The sequence below is a fragment of the Puma concolor genome, chromosome D1, assembly GCF_028749965.1.
Source record: "Puma concolor isolate L17-30 chromosome D1, mPumCon1.1.hap2, whole genome shotgun sequence".
Classification (NCBI taxonomy): domain Eukaryota; kingdom Metazoa; phylum Chordata; class Mammalia; order Carnivora; family Felidae; genus Puma; species Puma concolor.
In genome coordinates this window covers 25,618,354-25,644,882 of record NC_141676.1, presented here as the reverse complement: position 1 = coordinate 25,644,882, position 26,529 = coordinate 25,618,354, and the positions used below count along the sequence as shown (strand labels likewise).

At 41.5% G+C, this 26,529-nt stretch overlaps 1 protein-coding gene across 1 annotated transcript; it reads right to left on the bottom strand.

Annotated features, from left to right (window-relative positions):
• Positions 1 to 1,208: 1,208 nt before the first annotated feature.
• Positions 1,209 to 25,099, bottom strand: TRAF6 (TNF receptor associated factor 6). The gene is made up of 7 exons (XM_025928534.2): positions 24,895 to 25,099; positions 21,062 to 21,379; positions 16,842 to 16,992; positions 13,355 to 13,513; positions 11,860 to 11,931; positions 9,784 to 9,861; positions 1,209 to 8,294 (listed from the first exon to the last, which is right to left on the bottom strand). The coding sequence occupies exons 2-7, from the start codon at positions 21,355 to 21,357 to the stop codon at positions 7,425 to 7,427; spliced, it is 1,626 nt and encodes a 541-aa protein (XP_025784319.1). The 5' UTR covers positions 21,358 to 21,379; positions 24,895 to 25,099; the 3' UTR covers positions 1,209 to 7,424.
• Positions 25,100 to 26,529: the final 1,430 nt, after the last annotated feature.

Sequence of the window (26,529 nt, the reverse complement as noted above, 5' to 3'; positions counted from 1 at the left end):
CACTGACCCTAGTCGGACCCAGAAAATCTGCTTTCTTTTTTCACAAAGGCTCCAAAAGAGTATCAGATTAGGTTTGAAATAAACTTTACTTTCAAGCCCCTAACTATTCTAAAGGGAATGACTAGTTAGCTTCAGCTTCCTTAAGCACTGCTGATGGGGCTTTGTCTGCATCTAGACACTTCGAGGACTGGACAGAGGGAAACAGAGCTGGGATTATTACCACGCCAGACCTTCCCACAAAGAGTTGGGTTTTTTTTGTTTTTTGGTTTTTTTTCTAAATCAACCTCTGCCGGTCAGGGTGGAGCGGCCAGGAGAAAGTCTGGGATAATGATGAGGATTATTTTTTAGGATTTCAAAACCATCTCAGCAAGGTTTTATTATTTAGCTGCCAGAAGTATAAATTCTGTGAAGCTCAGACTTGCTGACTCGTTTTATATTAAAATGTGCAAATCCCCACCCAGACCAAGCAAAAATTATTGCGATTATGCATCATTCCCTGAAAAGATTACAATTGTCACTTTATAAAGTAATCCTGGTTCCTGTTGGTCGCCATGCAAAAATTAATTTTAAAAATGTGACAAGTGTAACAGCACATCTACAAGAATGGACTAGAAGTGTCAAGAAGCTAACCCAAATTAGAGGTGGAATGTTTAAAAAAAAATTTTTTTATGGCTTATTCTGGGATTAATACCAGAATTTCACTTTTGGAACTTTAAAAATGAAGGCGGCATTTTGTGAAGCACGTGCATGCTTTACCAGCTTTCGTATCCCACTTGGGGAAATTGAGCCTCCTTTAGAAAAGACAAGGACTGACCCACAGGAAGCTTCTTGAAAATGCTTTTTTGGCATATGATAGAGGCAGCTATCGCTTAAAACCATGTCTGGACAGTCTGCCAGCAAGGGGGTGGCTGGGGACAGCCACAGCCTGGAATTGGTTTCATACTTTCTATTTACCTGGTTTTCTCACTGGGCCTAAGATGGTTGTAGGAAAGTTTTCTCTTTGGGCCTAGCCTTATTTTGCAAAATGCAGTTTTAAAAGCCCTAGGAAGAAAACCACAGCCTAAATGGAGCGCTAGAATGAATCCTCATTTACCATTTCCTGGAGGAGCCTTAATTGTATTTCATGTGTAAACCAGCGCCTGGGATCATTCGTCCCTCCCAATATAGTGAGTTACAGTCTCCAAAATAAAACAAAGATAAAGCAAAAATCCAAGCAGTATAGTTATTTTATTAAAACAAACACCCAGAATACCAGTTATATTTTAATATATGTATTTCACTTTAATTAAGAGTACTCCTTTGGTAAAGATGTTGGTGCTATATATAGGCTGACAATATCCACAACAGGTGGGAGCAGGTAGGCAGGTCAGTCTGGCATGTTTTCTTCTTTACAAAAAAAAATTTTTAATGTTTATTTATTTTTGAGTGCAAGCAGGGGAGGGGCAGAGAGAGAGGGAAACACAGAATCTGAAGCAGGCTCCACGCTCTGAGATGTCAGCACGGAGCCCAACACGGGTCTCAAACTCAGGAACTGCAAGATCATGACCTGAGCCAAAGTTAGATGCTTAACCGACTGAGCCACCCAGGCGCCCCCTGGCATGTTTTCTTCTAAGTTAATATTCAGTTAAGGTGCCATTCCAGAAACTCTGTTTTGGTGATACTCTTGTAACCACTACTAATACATGATCTACTGTAAAATCTCCAAGTGCCTCTGTGCGATACATGTGAATCTATATGCATAACCTTGGGCTGGAAAGAACAGGTCACACTTATCTACCAATGGAGTAGAGACCCTGCTTATCGCTCGGCCACCCCCGCCATCCTGACGGAGATCACCAGAGGCTGAGCCGGGGCAGCAGCAGGGCTTGCTGTCTGTGTTGTGCATGGTGATGGGGGTGGTCGGAGGGGGGGCAGTGGAGGGCGTGTGGCAGTGAATCTTGGTAATGCCGTTAACACACGCCCTTCCATACGTCCTGCTCAACGCTGATTTTTGGTCTTTCTGTGATTAGCCTCCCCCTGCCACCTTTGCTTCACTCCCTCTCAAAAAGCACATTATTTTGAGTCCAGGTGGATTAGCAAAACTGCTCACAAATTCCACAGCAATAGTAAATTCTGAGCAACAGCAGGCTTTTTGATAAGATACTCTGACCACGGCCCATGCTTTCATTCTCAAGTCAGCTTTCATCCCATAGCTTATCATACAGTTACACACTTAGAAGAGCCTCCCGGGCTCATAAAGCATCTTTCTGAACAGATCCAAGCATTAATAAATGTTACCCATTACTTAATAATATCCAAATTTCAAATGTTATCCTCCTCTTTACAGGTACCTAAACAGACACCGAGACAAAGAGAACAGATTTGCCCGTGGTCAGTCAGCAGTAACACCGAAGTCTCGTCACTCCTAATTTACTGGTATATATGCTAAATTACACTGCCTCCTCAGCCCTCTGGGAACATAATCCTGGAACCCTGTGTAAGCAAAATGGGCCCCAAATTACATTCTCACCAGAGAAATTAATTGGATAATTTATCAAGTGCGAAAATAACATCAGAATATTCTGCACAATTGATCGAGGACTTTCACATAAATCCATTATAAAAAGGATCCCTTCAGGCAAAATAAATAAGATTAAAATTCAGCATAATAGATTTCCAAGTTGAAGCGAGGACTACAATTCTAGCTATAGCTCACATATCACACGTTTCCTCGAAGAGTTTAAGATGACTCGGTAGAGGCTAATTATCTTAGATTTTTAAAGAGAAACCAAACTTGAGAAGTCTCATTAAAATTAACACTTTCTAAGTAAGAAAGCAAATGTTCCAAAATGTTACCCGTAGAGGCTAGGTGGTGGTTGTTCACTGTACAATTCATTCAACATTTTTGAAATGTTTCAAATGTTTGAAAATATCATGACGCGCAGAGGTAAAAAGCAAACAAACCAAAAAAACAAAAAAAGAAAAAAAACAAAAAAAACCCCGTCTATACACTTCCACCCAAAACTTACATGCGACAAATAAACTACCAGAAATCGGCCGGCGTGAACCAGAATTTTCGTTAGCTGCTCCTTACTAAAAGTCTGTGAGCATGTACTTTGTGCCAGGTGCTGTGCAGTGGCACTCACCACTTCGGTGGTGAACGGGACACTGTCCCTGTCCCTCAATGTTTACACTCTCCTGAGGACTGGAGTAAGTCATTACAGGCTTCTAAGACCAGCGGCATTTCTCTCTTGTAACACAGGAATCCGTACTTTCTCTTCCCCGTTGGCACTTTAGCTTGGACCCTGAAGTCCATGGGCAGGAGCACTGGGCGGATGCCATCGGTCAGCAGGGGCAGGGAATCTCCAGCAGGTGCTCCCTTCCAGAAACCCCGCTGGGCAGCAGCAACGCAGTGTGCTTTGCTGACCTTCCAGGAGGGCTGTTTCAGCGGCAAGCCTGGAGGGAGCAGAAGAGTCCGCCTGTCCTTCCCTCTTGTCCTCAAGGCGGGGCTAGTGTCCTGCTGAGAAAGCACTTTGAGAGAGAAAAAAAGAGCACCACATCTCCTCATTCTACAAAATGTATGCCCCATCTGGCATTATTTTTTAGTATCTTATAAATTTATAGTAACAATTTGGGGGGAGGAAAAAGCTTTAAAGCATTAAAGGCTTAGGTGACATTTAGAGAAACCAGTAGTCCTCTCCTTGCAAGTGCATGACTATAAGTGAAGGCTGGAATTGAATATTACAATCTGTAGAGATCCATCTAACCAGGTTTCATCAAATCATCTTTCTGGATACTGGGAATTTGGAAGTGTTGACCCCATTCCATAGATGGCAATGGTATCAACTGTGAAGCTAACTATAAGCTTATCATGCGAATCTGGGAAATTTAGAGAAAAATGTATTCCAAAAGAAATATACAAATGACTATTGTCCATTTTTCATTTAAGGCACTGCACTGCTTAGGCGTTGTAGAGCTAGGCATCACAAAAAACACCTAATGGTGTTTTGTATAAAATGATGAGTGTAACTTAATCGAGGCAAGCCAAAAAAATGAGGAGTTAACAAGTAAAGAACATTGCTTTAAAGTCTTAAGTTAGAAAAACTTCTCTACTAATTAAAAGTGTTTTCTGGTCACCAGAGAATTGACAGTTCCCTGGATAACTGTTCCTCTTTATGGAGACTGTAATCTAACTGGATGCATAATTCCTCACCTCTTCCTGCTTACCTCATCTAAGACTTACTGGTACAGAAACAGTAATGGAGAACATCATTTTACACCTGTCACAGAAACTGCCAGGTATCATCCAACGTCTCTATGTTAATCCAGTGTTAGAGGAACAAAACTTGCCTTTCATTCTACTTCACTTTAAAAGTTGCAATAATCCCCACAATAAAAGTTGCATCCCACTGTAGCATAGCCAGAAACCGCCATTGCTGCATGGGCTGAGGGTCGGTAAAAACTACCAAACTACCAATCGACATCCTGACTTGTTTTCCTGCAGCAAAATATATGACTTGCAACAAGTTTCATCCAACACTGGGTTGGACACCTCTGGGAAAAGAGGAAACAATTTCGCTAAGTTCAAAATGACGTCAGAAGATAAACATGTTTAAAAGGTCAATAAAATAAAAATACATGGGGCAAACACTGGGTGAGCCAATTGAGTGAAACCAGCACGTGTGAGTGGGGCGAATTTGAAAACCCACGCTTGATTCTGAGTTGAAATCTTAACACAAGTTTCTATTTAGAATGACAGTTTGACCATTACTTTTATTCTATATTCACAATGAATGGCCAGTATAAAGTAAGTGCCTGGTTTCTTACAAAATGTTTGCGGGTTAAAAAAAAAAAAAAAATTGCTTATTTGAATTAAGAGGAGACCCAGCTGATGGACACATTTGAAGTAGAATATTATGTCAGCAAAAAATAAGGTTAGGCCATTTCCTACTGGCAAAACTCTTTAGTAAAGTATTGTCAACACTCTGCTGGTTACAACTTAATTTCTTAAAACAGAATTTTATGGCTGGAGTGGACCTTAGAAACATCTAAACCAACTCATTTTACAGATGAGAAACCTGAAGCTAGAAGTTGAAATCAAGCAAAAACTGTTTTTGTTTGGATTAAGTATAGTAGGAAAAAAAATAACATAACCAAAGCAGGAAATGACTGGCCTCAGAACCTAAAGCACAGCCATGCTTTTAATAGAAATTTGACCAGGAAGCTTTTAAATAGCATTTCCTTTTTTGGTAGGGTTGAATGTTTTGTGGCAACCCCTTTTTTTCCCCCTCTGATAAAAGTTACGTTTGCAGTAGAAAATGTAAAACATATGAAGAAAGCACAAAGAAAAAAATAAGTCCTCAAAAATAGTTCAGTATATTTCCTTCAGGCTTTTTCTATGTAATGAAAGTAACTACCATTTACTTCTTAAATGGAACTCAACAGTTATTCACTGAAAAAGTCACAAGAAGGGCAGTGGTGCAGGGTTTCGAACCCAGATGGTGGTGCCCCAGCGCTTCCTGGGAGCTAGATGGAAGGCACGGCGGCTGAGGGACACAGACTTCAAGGAAGCAAACTGGGAACCGGTGATGAGCAGGTGGTACGGTTGGTAACTCTGGGGAACAGGATCCCTGCATGACCTTTGTTTTTACTCTAGAACGTGAACCCATCAGAGAGGAAGTCTAAATGTTGGGGGGGAGGGGCAGACAGACAGGTAAAGGGAAAGGCCACAATGACACTTGCTGGGTCAGCCTGGAACTGAAACCATTCTGCTCCACAGACAAGGTCTCTTGGCTTTCTCTTGAAATTAAGGCTGATCTTGAATGCTCAGATTTGGCTTCTCTAAACAAAAGTACCATCTCTCATGACCAGACATTATTAAACAATCTTGTGTAAACAGCAGAGTGTGTGGGTCCTCTCAGAGTCTTCTAAGAGCCTAGACTAGCTGTGGGACTCCCTGAGAATGAGATTTCACCATATTTATATCTATAGGCCTTAACCAACAAATGGCCTAAAAACCATCTCTATTAGGAACACTTAGCCACTTTGATACATTCCACATGACTCTCCTCAGGTATATACTGCTGGACTAAAGAACCTATTCATGCTAAGTCCTGATAGAACCACCAGGATTTCCCACCCTGGTTTGATGACCTCTCAGGTATCTCCAAGGATCTCCCAGATATTAAGAAATTCTGCCTTTAGGCAATCAGTTTTGTTCCATTTAACTAACTCCCAGAGAGTGTTCAAAAGAGCTGAAAATTTCTGGCTCAGATTGCTTCTGCCACCACCAGGAGATGCCATGTTGGTTGACTAGTTGATATATTTAAAAAAAAATTTTTTTTTAATGTTTATATTTGAGAGAGACAGAGAGACAGAGTGCAAGTGGGGGAGGGGCTGAGAGAGACAGGGAGACACAGAATCTGAAACAGGCTCCAGGCTCTGAGCCGTCAGCACAGAGCCCAACGCGGGGCCCGAACCCACGAACTGTGAGATCATGACCTGGGCTGAAGTCGGACGCCCAACCGACTGAGCCACCCAGGCACCCCATGACATATTTTGTATGTTGGTGATTATATATGTGCATCTCCTTGTCGTATAAGCCGTGAGTAGCAGAGAACATACGTAAGGCTGTGGAATTCAATCTGCAGTGAACAGGCAAAAAGGGATTTATGGCATAACACTGGGCAGTTGGTATCCATATGGTCCTCAGCATTCGAAACTCTGGAGAAGATGCTACATGTAGCCTCAAGGAAATATGCAAGCCACGTAGAATGAAACAAATAAGAATTATTCAACAGACATGTCTGCACTAAATAGGTAAGGTTATACCTGGGGTTTAAACTAGTTTCTGAATATCCTTAGTCGCACCCCGGGGGTGGGGGGAAACAGAGTAAATGAGAACTTAAACTTTCCAAGGATTAAGGTTCAAATCCTCTGAAATCTGAAGGTCAAATAAATGAGAACTCAGCTCCAGAGTAATAATTCTCGCTGGCACCAGCACGAGGCAGTAGTGATTCTCAAATTTAATATATTACATATAATATAAAAATAAGCTGAAGTTTTAAGGAACGTCCATTATTATTAAAAGGTTTGAGCTTTACTACTCCAACCCTGGGCTTTTTGACAATAAAACACACTGGAGCAAAAAAAGCCCATGAAGTGCAACAAAGAGGTATACTGACTGACAGACAGACAGACAGCTGCTGCAATATGCCACAGGCACTCCAGTCTTTGTGAAACTGTGGAACATGTAGGTTCCAAGGGAAAAACCGCTTCCGAGATCTGTAACGGGAAGAAGCGGTAAGTGACCTCAGTAATAGCATTTGCTGCTGGGTACAATGTCTTTCCACTTCTTTTTTTATTTGCGTATTATTGAGAACAAGGCAAAGAAAGACGGCTTTCTCCAGACGGCTTTTTTTTTTTTTTAAACACATGCAGGGATGCTACATCCCTGAATCAGTACTTCGTGGCTGAAAACCCTCCCTCCGGAGACTACCCATGTCAAAGCGGGTAGAGACCTCACAGCGCACTAATAAAGTATCATCCTTAATGAAGGTTCTCTGTCTCAGGGCTTCCAGATGCATAAAAGTCACATAGCCAAAACCTTTTGGGTTCCGTGGGATTGTGGGTCTCTGGAAGGCAAGCAGCTCTGGTTTGGCATCCATGATCTCTTCATGGTTTTGCCTTATAGGTGCCTCAGACTGATCAAGAATTGTAAGGCGGATTGTACCCTGGAAGGGCCAAGGGAGGTGGCTGTCATACTCTCCTTGCATTGTGTGCACAAAGAGGGATATGTAATTAGCACAGCGCTGAGCCGACGGTAACTGAAGGTGCAGGCGCATGCACAGTTTGTACCCGGGTTTGCCTGTGTAGAATCCAGGGCTATGAATGACAACAGGTTTCTCCTCTTCTTGAGATTTCAAATGCATCCCAAAGTTGCCAATCTTCCAGATGTAAATCCCATTGCACTGCTGTGCTTCTATTTCAACAACTTTGTCCTCAAGGGTTCGAATCGTTTGTTTGAGCTCACTTACGTACATGCTCTGAGTTTCCATTTTAGCAATTAGCTCTCGGATTTGATGGTCTTGTCTTACAAGGCGACCCTCTAACTGCTGAATGGTTTCTTGGAAATTCTGGACCTCTGGGTGACACCCAGTGGAAACCCGGGACGCAGAGGAAGAATCGTATGGAGGCATATCACACTGAGGTACAGGAGGTAACGCAAGGCTTAAACTCTGAACAGCCTGGGCCAACATTCTCATGTGCGACTGGGTATTCTCTTGCAGGTGGCGTGCCAAGTGATTCCTCTGCATCTAAAAATCAAGCACAAGCCTTAGGTTGGGACTAGATACTGTGAGGACTAGGAAGGGACCTAGCCAAGCCAAATAAAAGGTTTTTAAGTAATGTCATCACTTCCCTCAGTCCCCTACCATCTTCTTCAACAAATTCTTGACCTAGTGAGACGATCTTATCTTTTCATCCACTGGAAAAGTGAGGCTATGTGCCAAATACTCTCACCTTTCACTCAGATAAACCTCCCTCCCACCTACGGAAGTATCAGGATCCATACCCATTCATCTGACTCAGAGACGACGCTCTGCTTGTCCAACATTAATGCTTCACCTGGGCTCTTGCTGGCACTTGCATTTTCAACACCTCAGAGGTTTTGCTCAGTCATCCCCCTTTTCCTTTATCTTCATTCTCTCCCCCTGACCCTTCCCTCCAATTAGTCTTTCCTACTGAAAAAAAGGCACACCTCTCTATTGATCTCACGTCTCTCTTTAGCTAATACCATTTTCTCCCTCTTTCTTTTACGACCAAGAGCAGTCCGTCTGCACTGTCCCCAAGTCATTTATTTTATAAATCTACTGCAAAGTATAATCTTCCCTGTCTCCACACTCTTCTTAGGTCGTCAAGAACATCCTGTTACATGAAAAAATACTTATGGTACTTTTATTATAAAAGCAATTTGTGTATATTATAGAAAAACAAAATATAGACGACCAAGATGAAAGTTCCCTATTATCTCACCTAACTACCATTAACATTTTGATACATTTCCTTTAAGTCTTTTTCTCTACGCACACATACAGAATCCTCTCACGAAATGTAATCTCGGCATATATCATTTCCTCTTTTTCTTTTTTTTTAAGTTGATTTATTTTGAGAGAGGCAGAGAAGTGCAAGTGGGGAGGGGCAGAGGGACGGAGAGAGAGAATCCCAAGCAGGCTCCGTGCTGCTAGCACAGAGCCTGATGCTGGACTTGAACTCCCAAAACCACGAGATCGTGATCTGAAACCAAGAGTCAAGGCTTAACTGACTGAGCCACCCAGGCGGCCCTCTTCTTTTTATTCTTAAAATTACTAAATGCATGCTTATTGTAAAAAAGTCAGACAAAAAAAGTATAATGGAAAAGCAAAAACATAGTTGTACTCTCCAGAAAGAATGACTTACAATAATCATCGATCTCAAACATGACACAACTGATCATTAGTCTTGAAACTAATTTTTTGGAGAACATAACCATACCATCTCCTCCAATTTCTAATACGGTTTGTTCACGACTCCTATGACGGTCTGCTTCTCCTTCCTGTACACACTCACTCTATGATCTCAATCGCACCTTCCATCACCATCAGGCATCCCATCAATATCCTGAGTCCCAGTTTCTGTTTGGAGCTCCAAACTCATACAACAGTGCATGCCAGTCATCTCCCTGTCCACTGGTACTCTCAAATCCACTATGTAACAGAATTTTCTTCATCGGTATTCAATAATTAAAGAAGAAAAAACAAGCTTTACCTTTACATGGCAACCAAAAGTACTGAATGTGCATGGAATTGGGGCTGTAGGACAGTCCAGGTCGTAATGATTAGGCATCTGAAAATCAAAATGAAGGTTAAAAAATGGTTTTCCTTGCATATCACGTTCTAGTTTGATGAGATCACATTTGAAATAAAGATTTACATTTCATCTAAACAAAATCATGTATTGTCTATGGATGCTTTTGCATAATGCAGAGTTGAGTGGTTACAACAGAAAGCGTGTAGCCCACAAAGATTAGTATTTACTTCCAAAGTCACAGAGAAAGGAAATAGCAACATCTCATACCATCCCCCCAAATCGCTCAAAATTCCAGATAACGAGTTTGTTTCTATTGCTGGGAAACTAACGCCCTCTAGGGACACTTCAGAGAAAAAACATCTTCTGATGTCAACTACAACTGCAAACTCAAGGACTGCTGTGGTCCAGGCCATTTAATAGGGACCAGTTAACTGCATGGACCAGTTAATAGGGACCATGCACTGACACCACTGGCTGCACCCATTATTTCCCTCATGACTGTCTCATATGTCCTCTTACTTTTTTTTAACCAGGGCATGCCTTGATTACCATGGGAAGATGCAGATGTTAGAAGGTATTTTAAAGCACATTAATAACAGTTCTAAAGAAAGTCACAGCCTTTGACTTGGGGACTCTAAAACACATTCTTCAAGGTGACACCCATTATGCAAAATTATGTTCTTTGAAAGTGGTACCAAATTCCGTTTAGAAATTTAGTTTGGCTCTCCTCATAGATACTTCAATCAGAAATGACCTTTGAGACCACTTACTCCAATCCTTCATGTTGTATAGTCTAGGACAGCAGTCTACAAAGTGTTGTGTAATGAGACACATAATAAATATTTTCAGCGTGTGGGCCTTATGGTTTCTGTCCCAGGTACTCAACTCAACTTACCATTGTGGTACACTAGCCATATACAACACACAGACACATGGGCATGGCTGTGTTCCAATAAAATGTATTCACAAAAACGAGCAGTAGGCCAGACTGGCTGGTGTGTTGGTTTGCTGATTCCTGATCTAGAAGGTCAACTTTCTCATCAGAGATCAGTGGGCAGGTTAGTGGCACAGCCAAAATCAAAACCTAGGTTTTCTCTCTTAAGCTAGATTTTTTTTCCTACATTGTTTTCTTTTTACTGGGTTTAATATGTGATACATATTAAATATTAAAACAGAGAAAACAAAAACTAAGGAGGTGAGACTTCATAAGCAAAAAGAAGTTTAACACCTTCAAATTAAGGCTTTGTTGGGAAAGAAACTAAAAGACTGTTAAAAAACAAATGGAAAAGTTTAGTCAACTGACTAAACTTGGTTTGCTTGCTGCTAACTTAGTAAGGTAATCAATTATGATCTTTGGGTTTGCAGATTTCATGGGTGTGTAAATATTTAGTGACTAATATTCATATTTTGTGGGTAAACTCTCCAAATGTCAAAAGATAGTACTCAGATGGAATTTTCCTTTCTCTATTAATACAAATGTACAGCGTTCTACTATAACTACTACTTCTGATGATGCCCATTAGTGAACTATAGCACAAATGACAGAGGCGCTACCAATCCTGGAAATCTCAAAATGTCCCAACGTTTCTCAGGGCCTACAGCTACAAGTAGTGCTCTGCTACTGACCAGGTTTGCTTTCTTCTATTTCACTGTTCTCTCACTCTTTCTCTCTGTTCTCTCTGCAGACCCAAGATCCTTATTTCACAGCGTACAAATATGTATTTCTCAAAGAGTTTTCTTTCTTTACATGGAGATTTTTTTATTTTTACCTGACAAGTACCTGGGTTTGGTGGGAATTTTTAAGAAAACACATAAACATGGGTATTATGTTAATGACAGGAATTTTAAGTACTTACAGCTGAATATTTTGTTCTTTCTGAAAGTACTATATTAGTTTACATGAAAATTTTTTCAGTTTTAATACTTCTTCAACCTATATTCATTGTGCTTTACTGACTTGAATTTTTAATTGAAAACCTAACTTGTTTACTTCATCTGATGGAAATATTAACTTAGGAAAGGGAATCATTATACCTGTTCTCTGATGAGCATGGTATTGCAGTATTCACAGATGACATTTGCCAAAGGACAGTTCTGGTCATGGATCTAAATTTTATTAAAAAAAATATGTAAAAAGCATGAGAAAATTTGAAAAAGTAAGAACAGTCTATTTTTATAAAAAGTAATTCTTTCACTATAAACAAACTAAGGACCTCAGTTTGTGCAAAACAAAAATGTAAGAATGATATACAAAGGTTACTTGCCCTCCCTCTGCCAGTGGAGTAATGAGAGATCCATCTTGCCTTCCAGCTCTTTAACAGAGTAGGAGTACACATAAGAGAATCTTCTACACCACTTTTGAACCGAGGCACAGCATCTATGACTAGTTTGGACACAATTTACCAATACTAGGAGTCTCCAAAGGCCCCCTTCCAAAAATTTCAAATAGCTGCATGATGTGACTTAGGTAAAACTCTTTTCAAGAAGGGTAAAAGAAGACAAGTATTATTAGGGCAAGAGGCTTTAGTGCCCAGGTTCTCATGTGCTCCAGACGGAGAGCTCTGTGTTCCAGAATACAATAGATCTGTTCAGTCGATATGCCGAGAAATCATTAAGCTTCCAGTTTAAGTCCATTTAGTTTACTGAAGTTTAGAGAGACATCAATTTGCTCTCATTATGCCTCAAACCTTTCTACATTTTTAGCAAGTTAGCAGACTTTTTTTAGTATTTCATCAACCTAATGAATATGCTTGATCTTCTAAGAAAGTAGGAAAAATTACCAAGATGAATTTATAAGAAATAAAGTTTAAAGAAGTATCTTATTAGTTATAAAAAAAGACATAAATTAGAAGTAGGTTATTTCAGTAAAGACATAAGACAGGGATCCAGTTCTAGGATCTCAGTGCTAGCTTTGCCACTGACTACACTAACATAAAATTACTTAACCTCTCCACATCTCAGTTTCTGAATGGAAAACTGTTCTATGGTTACGGTGTGGTCAAGCACCATGAAGTTTCTTTTTAAAGATACACATTTTAATTGAAGTGTAACATGTACAGAAAAGTGAATTCATTACATGTGTACAGCTCGATGAATTATCACCAAAGGAACACACTTTGTGGAATTTATTCTCCCTAAATGTTTTAACAACCCATTCTTTTCAAAGTGAAAAGTGTGAGTCTGATAAAGTAATCATTCTACTTGTTTGTCTCTAATCCAAGACTGGTCATTAAAAAAACGTATCACATGGGAAAGTAGATTAGCAAGTCTTTCCTAGAAGCTTGTGTTACTCACAGATCTACTATAGTGGTTATGTCGTATAAACAATGTTTTCTAAGAAAGATATACAAGTATAAACCCTACACTTACTTAACTGGTTTACTGAACCTTCTTTCTTAAACATCAAGCTTCCCACAAATGATCACAGAGACCCGGATTCGGAGTAACATCTTCATCTCTTACCCTCAAATGTACATTAACATTTTTTTTTAAGAAGTAGGGAAATTAACAAATCCAAGCTGGTACGTGCCTCTTTATCTTCAAATGCCATCAATGCAGCACAGTTTACACAAGAAACCTGTCTCCTTGGACACTCCTTGAGAATGTGAATATTAAGTTGGCATTTTTGGAAGGGACGCTGGCACTGAGGACAATTCATAAGAGCAAATTCACAATGTGCTTGGTGATCCTATAATAAGAAAGAAATAATTGATTAATATTTGCCAATCTTTTGAAATTTCCTAAAATAATCTCTTCCAAAAATGTACTGTTCTCTTTTTTTAAAAAAAAATTTTTTTTTTTCAACGTTTATTTATTTTTGGGACAGAGAGAGACAGAGCATGAACGGGGGAGGGGCAGAGAGAGAGGGAGACACAGAATCAGAAACAGGCTCCAGGCTCTGAGCCATCCGCCCAGAGCCCGACGCGGGGCTCAAACTCACGGACTGCGAGATCGTGACCTGGCTAAAGTCGGACGCTTAACCGACTGCGCCACCCAGGCGCCCCTGTACTGTTCTCTTTTATAGAAATGGCTACCGAGACTGCTTTAACACACACCATATAAAGGCCTTAAAGAATTTAAAAATAACAGTTGTGAATTATTTATACAAAGAATGTGAATTCTCAAGTTCACAATTGAACCTGAACAAAAAGGATCCAATTAGGCAACTTGAACTTGAATAAAACTATCCAATTAGGGAAAGAAGTCAGATTTTCTGATGATCAATTGAATATTGTGTCAAAAGGACCATTCCTTCAAAAGGAATTAATTATGGGGGGGGGGGGCAAGTTACAAATATGTTTTAAACACTTAATCTCAAATAGAACATAAACAATATTTAATTTCTTATAAAATAACTAAGCTAAGAACTGACTTATTTAATTTAAAAGCAAATGCTTTTGGGTCACCTTCGAAGCTCAGTGGGTTAAGTGCCCATCTCTTAATCTTGGCTCAGGTTCTGATTTCAGTTTCCTGAGCCCGACACGGGGCCCGAACCCACAAACCGAGAGATCATGATCTGAGCTGAAGTCCAACGTTTAACTCACTGAGCCACCCATGTGCCCCAAGACATATTTTGGATGTTGGTGATTATATGTGCATTTCAAATATAAGTTAATATATTAATATGTGTTGGGGCACCTGGGTGGCTCAGTTGGTTGAGTGTCTGACTTCGGCTCACGTCATGATCGGTTTGTGGGTTCGAGCCCCGCGACGGGCTCTGTGCTGACTGCTCAGTCTGGAGCCTGCTTCGGATTGTCTCCTTCCTCTCTCTACCCTGCCCCTGCTCACAGTCTCTCTCTCCCTCTCTCTCTCTCAAAAATAAACATTTAAAAAAATTAAATAAAAAAATTGTTATGCTCCTCAGTTTTACTGCAGATAATGTTCACCTAAAAAACTTGTAGTAGAATACTGATTTTTCTTTTAATAAGATTATCCTAGATTTTTTTTTTTTAAGTTTATTTATTTTGAGAGAGACAGAGACAGTGCAAAGTGGAGGAGGAGCAGAGAGAGGGAGAGAGCCTGACTTGGGGCTCAAACCCATGAAACTGCGAGATCGTGACATGAACCGAAACCAAGAGTCAGATGCTTAACCAACTGAGCCACCCAAGCACCCCTGACTTTCTTATTACCACCGGGGCAAAGCCACAGGAAATGGAATAAGAAATTTATGGTTTCGGGGCACCTGGGTGGCTTAGTCAGTTGTGCGCCTGACTCTTGATTTTGGCTCAGGTCATGCTCTCATTGTTGTGGGATCAAGCCCCGCATAGGACTCTGCACTGACAGTGGTAAGCCTGCCTGGGATTCTCTCTCTCCCTCTCTCTCTCTGACCCTCCCCTGCTCATGCGTGCATGATCAGTCTCTCTCTCTCTCAAAATAAATAAACATAAAAAAAAAAAAAAAAAAGACGACTTCAAGTTGTTTTACAAAGCATCAAGACAATACAGTACTGGCACAAAAACAGACACTCAGATCAATGGAACAGAATAGAGAACCCAGAAATGGACCCACAAACGTATGGCCAACTAATCTTTGACAAAGCAGGAAAGAATATCCAATGGAATAAAGACAGCCTCTTCAGCATGTGGTGCTGGGAAAACTGGACAGCGACATGCAGAACAATGAACCTGGACCACTTTCTTACACCATACACAAAAATAGACTCAAAATGGATGAAAGACCTCAATGTAAGACAGGAAGCCATCCAAATCCTTGAAGAGAAAGCAGGCAAAAACCTCTTTGATCTTGGCTGCAGCAACTTCTTTCTCAACACGTCTCCAGAGGCAAGGGAAACAAAAGCAAAAATGAACTACTGGGACCTCATCAAAATAAAAAGCTTCTCCACAGTGAAGGAAACAATCAGCAAAACTAAAAGGCAACCGATGGAATGGGAGAAGATATTTGCAAATGACGTATCAGATAAAGGGTTAGTATCCAAAATCTATAAAGAACTTATCAAACTCAACACCCAAAAAACAAATAATCCAGTGAAGAAATGGGCAAAAGACATGAATAGACACTTCTCCAAAGACATCCAGATAGCCAACCGACACATGAAAAAATGCTCAACATCACTCATCATCAGGGAAATACAAATCAAAACCATGAGATACTGCCTCACACCTGTCAGAATGGCTAATATTAACAACTTGGGCAACAACATATGTTGGTGAGGATGTGGAGAAAGAAGATCTCTTGCACTGCTGGTGGGAATGCAAGCTGGTGCAGCCACTCTGGAAAACAGTATGGAGGTTCCTCAAAAAATTAAAAATAGAACTACCCTATGACCCAGCAACTGCATTACTAAGCACTTATCCAAGGGATACAGGTGTGCTGTTTCGAAGGGGTACATGCACCCCAATTGTTTATAGCAGCACTATCAACAATAGCCAAAGTATGGAAGAAGCCCAAATGTCCATCAATGGATGAATGGATAAAGATGATATGGTGTATATACAATGGAGTATTACTCGGCAATCAAAAAGAATGAAATCTTGCCATTTGCAACTACGTGGATGGAACTAGAGGGTATTATGCTAAGCAAAATTAGTCAGTCAAAGAAAAACAACTATCATATGACTTCACTCATATGGTGACTTTACCATACAAAACAGATGAACATAAGGGAAGGGAAGGAAAAATAATATAAAAACAGGGAGGGAGACAAAACATAAGAGACTCTTAAATAAGGAGAACAGACAGTTACTGGAGGGGCTGTGGGAGGGGGATGGGCTAAACGGGTAAGGGGCATTAAGGAATCTACTCCTGAAATCACTGTCACACTATATGCTAGCTAACTTGGACGTAAATTTTAAAAATTAACTAAATTTTAAAAAAAGGTCGTTAAAAATTTATGGTTTCTAATTATATTTATACTCAATTATGAAAGAATCGGGATAATAAGCAAAAATTTATTAACCAATCACTATATGCTAGGCACAGATGGGACACAGCAAAGTGCCTATTCTCTAGGAACTGCCTTGCATATATGCCAACTGCTAGAAAATAATTTTTAATACCTCAAGATGCCTCAGTTCCATCTTGTGCAAACAACCTTCATTTGGACATTTCACCACCAGAGAAAGAATCTCTCGTTTTGCAAAATTGTCAGGAAATAGTTGATTTTCCAGCAGTATTTCATTGTCAACTGGACATTTGTGACCTGCATCCCTAAAAGAAAACAAGTAAGATACATACATTTATTAGATTTAAACAAATGTTAACGTTAGAAAACACAAAATTTATGTTAACAACTTGAATAAATTTAAAAGAACTAAAAAAAAGAAAACACAACCCACAAACTTTCATTTGCCACATACACACTCTCCACTTACTATTTCCTATGGAAAATAACTGAATACCTTATATTGCATATCACCAAAATAAACTGTCTTTCGGTGGACAGTTCAACAATTGTTCTTCACTGAAATGAATACAACTAGCACCAATTCTGATTACCTATCAAAAACTATGGGATTTTAGATTTGGGGATAGATTTTAAGTAAAAAATGAGAAAAAATACTTGAATGAAATCTTATTTTGACTGGTATGAGCTGAAATGAGAGTTCAGGGTGGGAATTTTGGCAGTCTGGCAGGTTTGTCAGCAGCCGTACCGGGTACTAGTGAGACAGAGCTCGATGTGCTGCTCACGTGCTAACATGTCTACAATGTGTTGCTCGGTTACAAGTAAAAGTTAAACCAATTAGCAGTACCCCTAACCAGACCACATTTTTAGATTTACTCTGAACAATCCTCTGGCTCACAGGCAACAGAAGCTTTCCTTTATGTTCAAGGTACAAGTTAGAGAACCTCTAAGTCCTCATTCCCAGTGGTTTATTCGATCTTATGATGGAAAAGCCATCCCCAGGAAGCTTGGTCGTCTGTCACTCCCTTTTAACTTTTTGAGATGTCTCAACCTTTAACTGACAAAATGTGGCAGGTTGGGGAGGCTAGACAATCACTCAAAAATTTGTTGAGCAGCTCCTATGTATAAACCGATAGCACTAATTGCTTTGGCAGGTAAAAAACTGCTAAAAAATGGGGTCTGCTGTCAAATGTCTTAGAAGCAGTAAAGGTAAGAAGCATGGTCTTTATGGAGCCTGTCTCAGAATGCATACTGTTACTACATTATCAAATACTTTCTGACGAGCATAGAAATAGATGCTCACGGGGCGCCTGGGTGGCGCAGTCGGTTAAGCGTCCGACTTCAGCCAGGTCACGATCTCGCGGTCTGTGAGTTCGAGCCCCGCGTCGGGCTCTGGGCTGATGGCTCAGACCCTGGAGCCTGTTTCCGATTCTGTGTCTCCCTCTCTCTCTGCCCCTCCCCCGTTCATGCTCTGTCTCTCGCTGTCCCAAAAATAAATAAACGTTGAAAAAAAAAAAAAAAAAGAAATAGATGCTCAGGGGCGCCTGGGTGGCTCAGCTGGTTGAGAGTCTGACTTTGGCTCAGGTCATGATCTCACAGTTTGTGAATTTGAGCACCACATTGGGCTGTCTGCTACCAGCACAGAGCCTGCCTCAGATCCCCTGCCCCCTCTCTCTCCGCCCCTCCCCTGCTCCTGCGCACATGCTCTCTCTCAAATTAAATAAAAACATTAAAAAAAAAAAAAAAAAGGAAATAAATAGGTGCCCCAAACCTAAGTGATGGATGACTAAAAGAAAATAAGAACAATCTTACAGAGTAAACTGGAAACCACTGTCCACAACATTAGCAATCACTCCAAATGGAAATGGAATTGGACTGAGATGTATTTTGATTCCTTGAATGACCATAACAGATGAAAAATTTCAGAGCTGTTTCTTTAAGAATTTTAGAGTTAAAGCTAAGTGGTCATTTCTAACTTAGAGGGAGAGAGAAACAAAAAAAAGGCTCAGACTTCCTTTTGTGGGTTTTACTTCCTTTTCAGACCACTGTCCCACTACTTGCATGAATATTTTGCTATTAAAAAACTGCTAAAGATTCGTTACCTTCCTGGGATGCATGACACTTGGTAAATACTATACATTTCTACCTATAGGAAAATCAACAATCCATTTTTGTTACCTACATACAATATAGATAAGAATCATAATAAACAGCAACAGAAAATTGAGCCTTTAACATCATTCTCGTGTATATTCTAAACCAGTGGTTTCAACCAGGACAATTCTGTCCTCTATGGGACATTTGGCAATATCTGGAGACACTCTGGGTCTCAGAGCTAGGGAGGACGGAGATACCACAGCATCTATGAGCAGAGGCTGGGCATGCTGCTAAATCATCCTACAATAACTTCCCATGACAAAAGTTCTCTGGCCCAAATCAGAAAGTGAGGAGGATAAGAAAACCTGCCCTAAACAGACCTTAGCAATTCAATAATGGGTGACACATCTTTTTCAGAAAGTGATACAAGCCACATGTTCCCTTCTAACTTAAATTAAGCCAAGTCCCAAATATGGATGTAGTTATCCCAAATTCAAGTTTTATAGCAAAGTTAATTTAAAAGTTGAAAGAGAAAAACTTGAAGACTAGCGAATAGTCAGCTTAAGAATGATTTTACCAATATAACTAGATATTTACTGAAGAACATAAAATACCCCCACTTCTTCCAATATTTTTGCTCTGAATAGAACTCCTTAGTCACCTAGAAATATTCCCATCTACTTCTGAATTATAGTAAAATGTATCTATTTCTCAGGAGATGAACTTGAATCACCTGTGGAAATCCCATACACCTTCATTCGGTTAAAGCAACCATGATTTACTCATGTTTTACTGAGTACCTACTGTGTGTCAGCCATTGTTCTTGGTACTTAGAAAATATCAAGAAATAAAACAGATCTCAACCTCTGCTCTTAAGGAGCCTTCTTCCAGTTAAACCAGCAGACAACAAACAAATTGTCTGGCATTTCAGAGGATGGAAATTGCTAAGGAAAAAAGAAAAGTAGGTAAGGGACATTGGGAGTGTGGAGGAAGGTAGGCATGCTGTGATATAAATAGGGTCGCCAGGGTACCTATGAGAAGGTGAGATGTGAGCGACACTGGAGGAAGGGAAGGGTCAGCTAAGCAGTCAGCTGAAGTAAGAGGGCTCCAAGCAGAGAGAACAGTTAAAGCCAACTCCCCAGGGCAAGAGCACACTTGACATGTCCAAGAAATAGCAGAATGAATGGTGGAAGGAAGGGGAGCGTAGCAGAGAGGCAGTCAGCAAATGGACTGAGCCTATCATCCCAGATGACCTGATGCCATATTCTTAGCAGAGATGATATCATCCTACTTATTTTACCAGGTTTTATTTAGAACAGTCCGGAAGAAGGCAAGGGTAGAAGCAAGAGGCCTGTGATGGCTGATGGTGATTCAGCTGGCAATAGCAGTGGAGGCAATGAGAAGGAGTTCGATTTTAGGTGTATTATGAAGGTACAGCCATCAACTAATACTTCCTTAAAACTAGTGGTCATTTTATGGGTGCCTGAATCTCCCAGTCTGTTAAGCGTCTGACCCTGGATTTGGGCTAAGGTCGTGATCTCACCTGAGATTTGTGAGTTCGAGCCCCATGTCTGGCTCTGCACTGACAATGCAGAGCATGCTTGGGATTCTCCCTCCCTCCCTCCCTCCCTCCCGCCCCTGCTCGTGCTTGCTCTCTCTCTTTCAAATAAATAAATAGAAACTTAAAAAAATAAAAAATAAAAATACTGGTGATTTTACAGTTGTCTATAGGCACCAGGTAACACAATTTTACAGGGCTACTAAAATAACTGATCACTTAAGAGTAGCATTCCTTGTATGATTGAGACTGTCAGATTCTAGTAGCATCATCATTTAAGGTACATTTATTTTTTTTATAAGCTTTTATTTTTAAGTAATCCGTACACCCAATGTGGGGCTCAAACCCACAACCCCAAGACTGAGAGTTGCACATTCCAACTGAGCCAGCCAGGTGCCCCTAAGGTACATTTATTTTATATTATTTTCTTAGAGCATAGAGACTCACCTCCTAGTGTGCAACAGAAGTGTTTTAAGTAGAAGTAGCTGATTTACCTGTTTATTTACCTGAGGGTCAGGAGGGGACAAGACAGCAGTTACTTTTCCCACCGCAGGAGAAACTGAAATAAGAATCTAAAGATTTCTCCACTTGCTGTCCAGCGTTCTTTTCCCTAAGTAACTTGTTATGTGTAAGACTAGCCCCAGAAGGGCCTGTGTTCTAGGTGATAATGTTGTCTGTGCTTGACTCCGTTACAGGACACGGCTCTGACACTTACGTACCTTATTGATTTGATGATGCAAGCTCTGCAGAACCTGTGGCCGCACGGTGTCTGCACTGCCTCCCGGAGAGCCATCAGGCAGATGGGGCACTCATACTTGCTCTCCAGGGGCGGGTCAAACTCCACATCATACCCCTGGGTCTCTTCCATGAAAGAGTTGGAGAGGTTCCCCGTGCTGGCGGTTCCACTCACACTGTCATCTTTCGCCGCAGCGCTACAGGAGCTGGCCATGGCGGCACAGCAGTCACTCTCAGACTGGCTGGATCCGCAGCTGTTTTCACAGTTTAGCAGACTCATAGTAACGTAATTATCAACCGCTCTGTAGGAACAATGAGAAAAGAATGCACTAACATGTGCACACAGGCACACACGTATGCCATAGCCTACCTGTACACTTCACCTTTCGGTTGATATGCATTAGCTAAGTTAACGTTATTCACAGAAGACTTTCAAAGTTCTTTGAGTTTTGCTTCATGACTACGATTCTTATTTTAAAAATATTTTTTATATTTTTGAGAAAGACAGAGTGCGAGCAGGGGAGGGGCACACAGAGAGGGAGACACAGAATCCGAAGCAGGCTCCAGGCTCCGAGCTGTCAGCACAGAGCCCGACGTGGGGCTCGAACCCACAAACCATGAGATCATGACCTGAGCCAAAGCCAGACGCTCAACCAACGGAGCCACCCAAGCGCCCCATGACTATGATTTTATAATGAGCTAAGGAGTCCATGATCTAGAAGAAAGAGAGAATACGAAGTTAACAGAAGAGAAGCACCTCAACTGTAAAGCTTAGCTCTATCATAATTATCTACTTATATGTCTGTTTCCTGTCACTGAAGTCAAGAATTTCTATATCCTCAGTACTTAGCACAAGATCTTTCACATAATCGGTATTCATTAAGCATCTACTGAAGAACTGAATTATGCTACGGAAGTTCCTTCAAGTATCCTAAACCGAAGAGCATGGTGTGACCAGCAAGCACTGCAAGGAAGAGCACTAAACAAGGAGATCACCTGCCCTACTAGATGCGTGATTTGGGGCAACCTAACAATTTGGATCTTGGTTTCTTCTAGATTTAAAATTCTCCAAGTATTTCTAAATATTCAGTGTGGGGATTTCTATTACGTAGAAAAAATGGAATTAAAAATATATACGTGTATGTCCTTCTGCCTTCAGTCAGATCAAGTGACTGTGTCTCATTATCAATGACTGGAAAAACACGTGAGGTTTCATCTGCCTAAGGAAAACTATTGCTTTCACGGGTAGGTGGGAAACCTTTAAATTCTAAACCATTATAGTATTTATGAAGTATAAGCTAATGTCTAAAAGCAACTCACCGCCTATGTAACCAAGTCTCTGTTGTAGATAATTACACCTGAGGGAAACTGCTAACATATGCTATAGTTCTAGAAACTACTGTAAGCCTCTAGTCAATATGGTAGACAATTATCCCCCTGCCTGCTTCATTCTCCTATGAAAATCCTGGCTGCCACTATGCCAAACACTGGGTTAAGACAGTAATCCTGCATCTTTTTACGACTACAGATACCTTTTTCTTCTTCTCAAAAAGATCTACAAAGGAGGAGGCACTGTTCTGGCTAGAGAGACAGTGTGTGAAGTGATGAGAAGCTTAGGTACTGGAATTTAACGATCTGCGTTTCACTCTCTTCTCCATCATTTGATGTATGACCTGAACAAGTTAGGTAACATTCTATGCTTCAGTTTCCTCATCTATAAATGGGGATAATAACAGAATCCACCTCAGAATTACTACGGATTAAATGCATTATATGTGCAAGGCACTTGAACTGTGCCTGAAAGAATGAGTTATTATTATGTGCAGCTCTATACAGTAATTTTATTTAATAATTTTATTGTCCCCATTTTATCAAAGTGGAAACTATGGAGCATAAAAGGGTTAAGTAACTTGCTAGTAAGTTACAGGTAATACTTGAATTGTTTCCCAACATTCATAGGAAGCATCCACTGACCAATTCCCTAGCATTAAAAAAAATTCTAATATTTTATAACCAATTACTGTTAGGAATACACAGTCATGGCCTTCTCACTACGTAAGCTGCTTTATAACAATATCCTGGGCCTCATTCCATGTTTTGGTTTGGCTGCTCCTAGTTTGCAGAAGTATTTTGGTGTGTACAATAAACTTTTACCAGTTACTACTTCAGTGATTCACTGATTTTTACTTCTATTATTTCTGAACTTTTGACAAAGCACTGCCTTAATTAAATATTGTGGGATGCAACCACTTATTTTTACTGCAAAGTGAATAAATACTGAAAACGGCCTTGTCATAAATCATGGCTTACATCCATGGTATCTGGGTATATATTATAATCCAAAGAGTATACTGTTAAATATCTTAGGCAAGGGACAGGTGTAGTATGGTGATGCACAAAAATGTGCTCCTTTAAGATCAACAGGTGCTAAGGAGAAAGGTTCTAAGATAAAGAAATCAACATGGTAGGTCTCGAATCGGTCCATTTTAAGTCAATGGAAAATTCATTCATGGCGAAATACAGAACTCCTATGAAGTAAAATGATAATAAAGCAAAATACTGAGCAAGTACCTTTAATCTGCTACTAGCTTCAGAAACAGAACTATTCACCACCTCTTTAAAATCTATTCCTAAAATGCAAAGACTTGTTAAATGTCCTGCAATGACCAAGAAGTGCTGCAAAATAGTCCACCGTTATGTCTTAATTTTGAATATAAATTCAAGAGGGATTCCCCTTCCTAGGCACGAACGATTTTCCTTCTGGAGGCAAGGATTTGAACAACTTCTTTTGAAATCAAAGTAGCCCAAACTGCAAAGACCTCGCCCTTACACTTCTGAGCTACTGAGAATATAATGAATGAAGACTGACACCCTGCTCATGATAAGGGCAACCAGTGCCTGAATGAAACACACACACATTCCTTCCTTGAATCACAAAAAGGCCACCCCAACCTCAAAATCAGAAAAACCTCTTCTATCTTCCCCAGTAATCACAGGGGAGCGGATAATATGGCAGTGGTGAGATTCACAAGGCCAACATTCAGATTTTCTTTACAAGTTTTTCTCGTTTCTACGCCCGTGTAGCAAGACATTAGTAACAAGTTCTCCGGAGAAACACGCCAAGGCTATACATTCAAGCTGCTCATACTTTAGGTGCTTTCTGTTCACATTCAAGACAGTCCTAGCTCTTAACTGGAGTTCCCCTAAAACCAAATACTAGGAACAGCTTTATCAACCCCGCGTCTGGAACAATCGCTACCACTCCGAATGCAGGGGCGGGGGAGGAAACATTCGTGTCATCTGAACCTTTTTTTTTTTTTTTTTTCCTTTTACTTTCTGCCTGGGATGTCTATCGAGTTCAACAGGGAACCTGAAAACAGCTTTCCCATGACAGTGACAGAAAACGGTGGGAACTTAAAAGGTCCCCCCCACCCCCCTTTTTAAAAAAGCTGGTAACAACTCGGAGGGACGGGAAAATCCAGGAGGCGATGTCCTTTTCTGGGAAGGGGAATACGCGGGGTGCAGAGAGATAGGGCTAAGGAAGGGGGCGCGGGATTTCCGTCGGAGGATGGAATGACGAGGCCCCCACAAGCAGGGGGAGCAGAGGTGAGTGGAGAGGGGGCGGCGAGGGGACAGAGAGCGGCCTCCCCTACCTCTGGGGAGCGAGGGGACAAAGGGCGGCCTCCCTAACCTCGGGTAAGCAAGAGGATAGGGCGCGGCGACCCCAACCAGTGAGAAACGGGAGAGGGGGCGGCGTCGGCAACCTCTGGGAAGAGAGGCCGCGGCCACTGGGAGGAGACGTCCGAGAAAGACTCACCGCTCCCGTCCGCTGGGCCGCCGACTCCACCCGGCCGCACGACTCCGCTCCGCCAAGACTCCTCACTCCGAGCTGAGACTGGCTGCACGCTAATCTCTCCACCCGAAGGCCTCTTCGGCCGCGACCCCGGGCCGCCCGGAGCCCCAGCCCCAGCCGCGGACGCCCCTACTTCCGCCTTCTCTGCTTGCCCTGGGCAGCGAGGGGCGGGGATCGGGCGGGGGCGGGGACAGAGCGGCCGAGCCGGGGTGGGGCTCCCCCTGGCGGCGGTCCTCCACGGGCGCGCTGGCTTCGGCGCAGGTGCGGGGCAGGGCCAGCTGTGGATCTCGTGCACTCCGCCTGGGATTCCTTTGCCGCTTGGATAGGTATCCATCTGGGAATTCCTTGCACCGCAGTCCTGAACTGGTGTGTGTGTGGTGGTGGTGTGTTTTTATAGCTTCCCTATCCAAGCAGGAGAAAACCCCAAATGGGCTTAGATCACTTGACCTTCGGGAATTCTTAAATAGCTCCCCAGCTCCACCCTCCTTGCCAAGGAAGTTTCCAAGGTACTTAGAACCCTCTTTTATCGTCTGGTCCTTCTCCTTCAACCAGTCCGAGGGAGTCATGCCCATATATTAAACATTTCTCTGAAACTGCTGCCAATGACATCATCCTCTTTTCTGTCACTGTCATGAGAAAGCTATTTTGAATTCCCTGTTTAACTGGAAGCAAACGTCAAAGCAATGTAACAAGCACTTTGCAGGAGATAAACGATTTTCATCCACCTCTGCAAAGGTGGCTCGTGTTCATCTCTAAGGGGAGGCATTATAGGGTAGTGGTTGCACAGTTTTAAAATCACTTTTAAAGGACATGTGAGAGGGGGGAAAAAGACTACTAAGTTAGAGAGTGGTAAAAAGTGAAGACAGAAAGGCAGGTGAGGGCTAGATCAGGCAGGGTCTTGCAATCCATGCAAAGGAGATTTATAAGGAGAGAAGGGATATGATGTCATGTATGGGAATCACTCTGGCTGCTTTATGAAGAGTAAGGACAAGGACGGAAACAAGAGGAAGGGGGAAAAGAAAGATTGCAGTCATCCAGGAAAGACAGCGACTTGAACTGGTGGGTAGCAGCGGATGTGATTAGAAGTGGGCAGATTCTGGATACATTTTAGAGGGAGACAGCCATGTCATAAAACTTGCTGATTGGGTGTGAGCTGGTGATAACAAAGGACTGTGATATTTTTTTTTTTTTAATTTTTTTTCAACGTTTATTTATTTTTGGGACAGAGAGAGACAGAGCACGAACGGGGGAGGGGCAGAGAGAGAGGGAGACACAGAATCGGAAACAGGCTCCAGGCTCTGAGCCATCAGCCCAGAGCCCGACGCGGGGCTCGAACTCACGGACCGCGAGATCGTGACCTGGCTGGAGTCGGACGCTTAACCGACTGCGCCACCCAGGCGCCCCAGGACTGTGATATTTTTGACGAGCAACTGAGTGGATGGGGAAGAATGAAAGAGGAGCAGGTTGGGAAAGGAAAGAATCAGGAGTTCCATGTTTGACCTGCTGAGGTGTAAATTGTTTGCTAGTATGTAATTAGAGACTTTTAGTAAGCTGTGGAAGTAAGGGCCTCTGAAGCTTGAGGGAGAGATCAGATCTGGA

Excerpts from the sequence above, each read along its gene's own strand:
- TRAF6 (XM_025928534.2), bottom strand. The coding sequence starts at position 21,357 with ATGAGTCTGCTAAACTGTGAAAACAGCTGCGGATCCAGCCAGTCTGAG. Across the intron at positions 16,993-21,061 it reads TGCATCATCAAATCAATAAG|GGATGCAGGTCACAAATGTC; the intron begins GTACGTAAGTGT and ends GTTTTCTTTTAG. Across the intron at positions 13,514-16,841 it reads TGGAACTGAGGCATCTTGAG|GATCACCAAGCACATTGTGA; the intron begins GTATTAAAAATT and ends TTCTTATTATAG.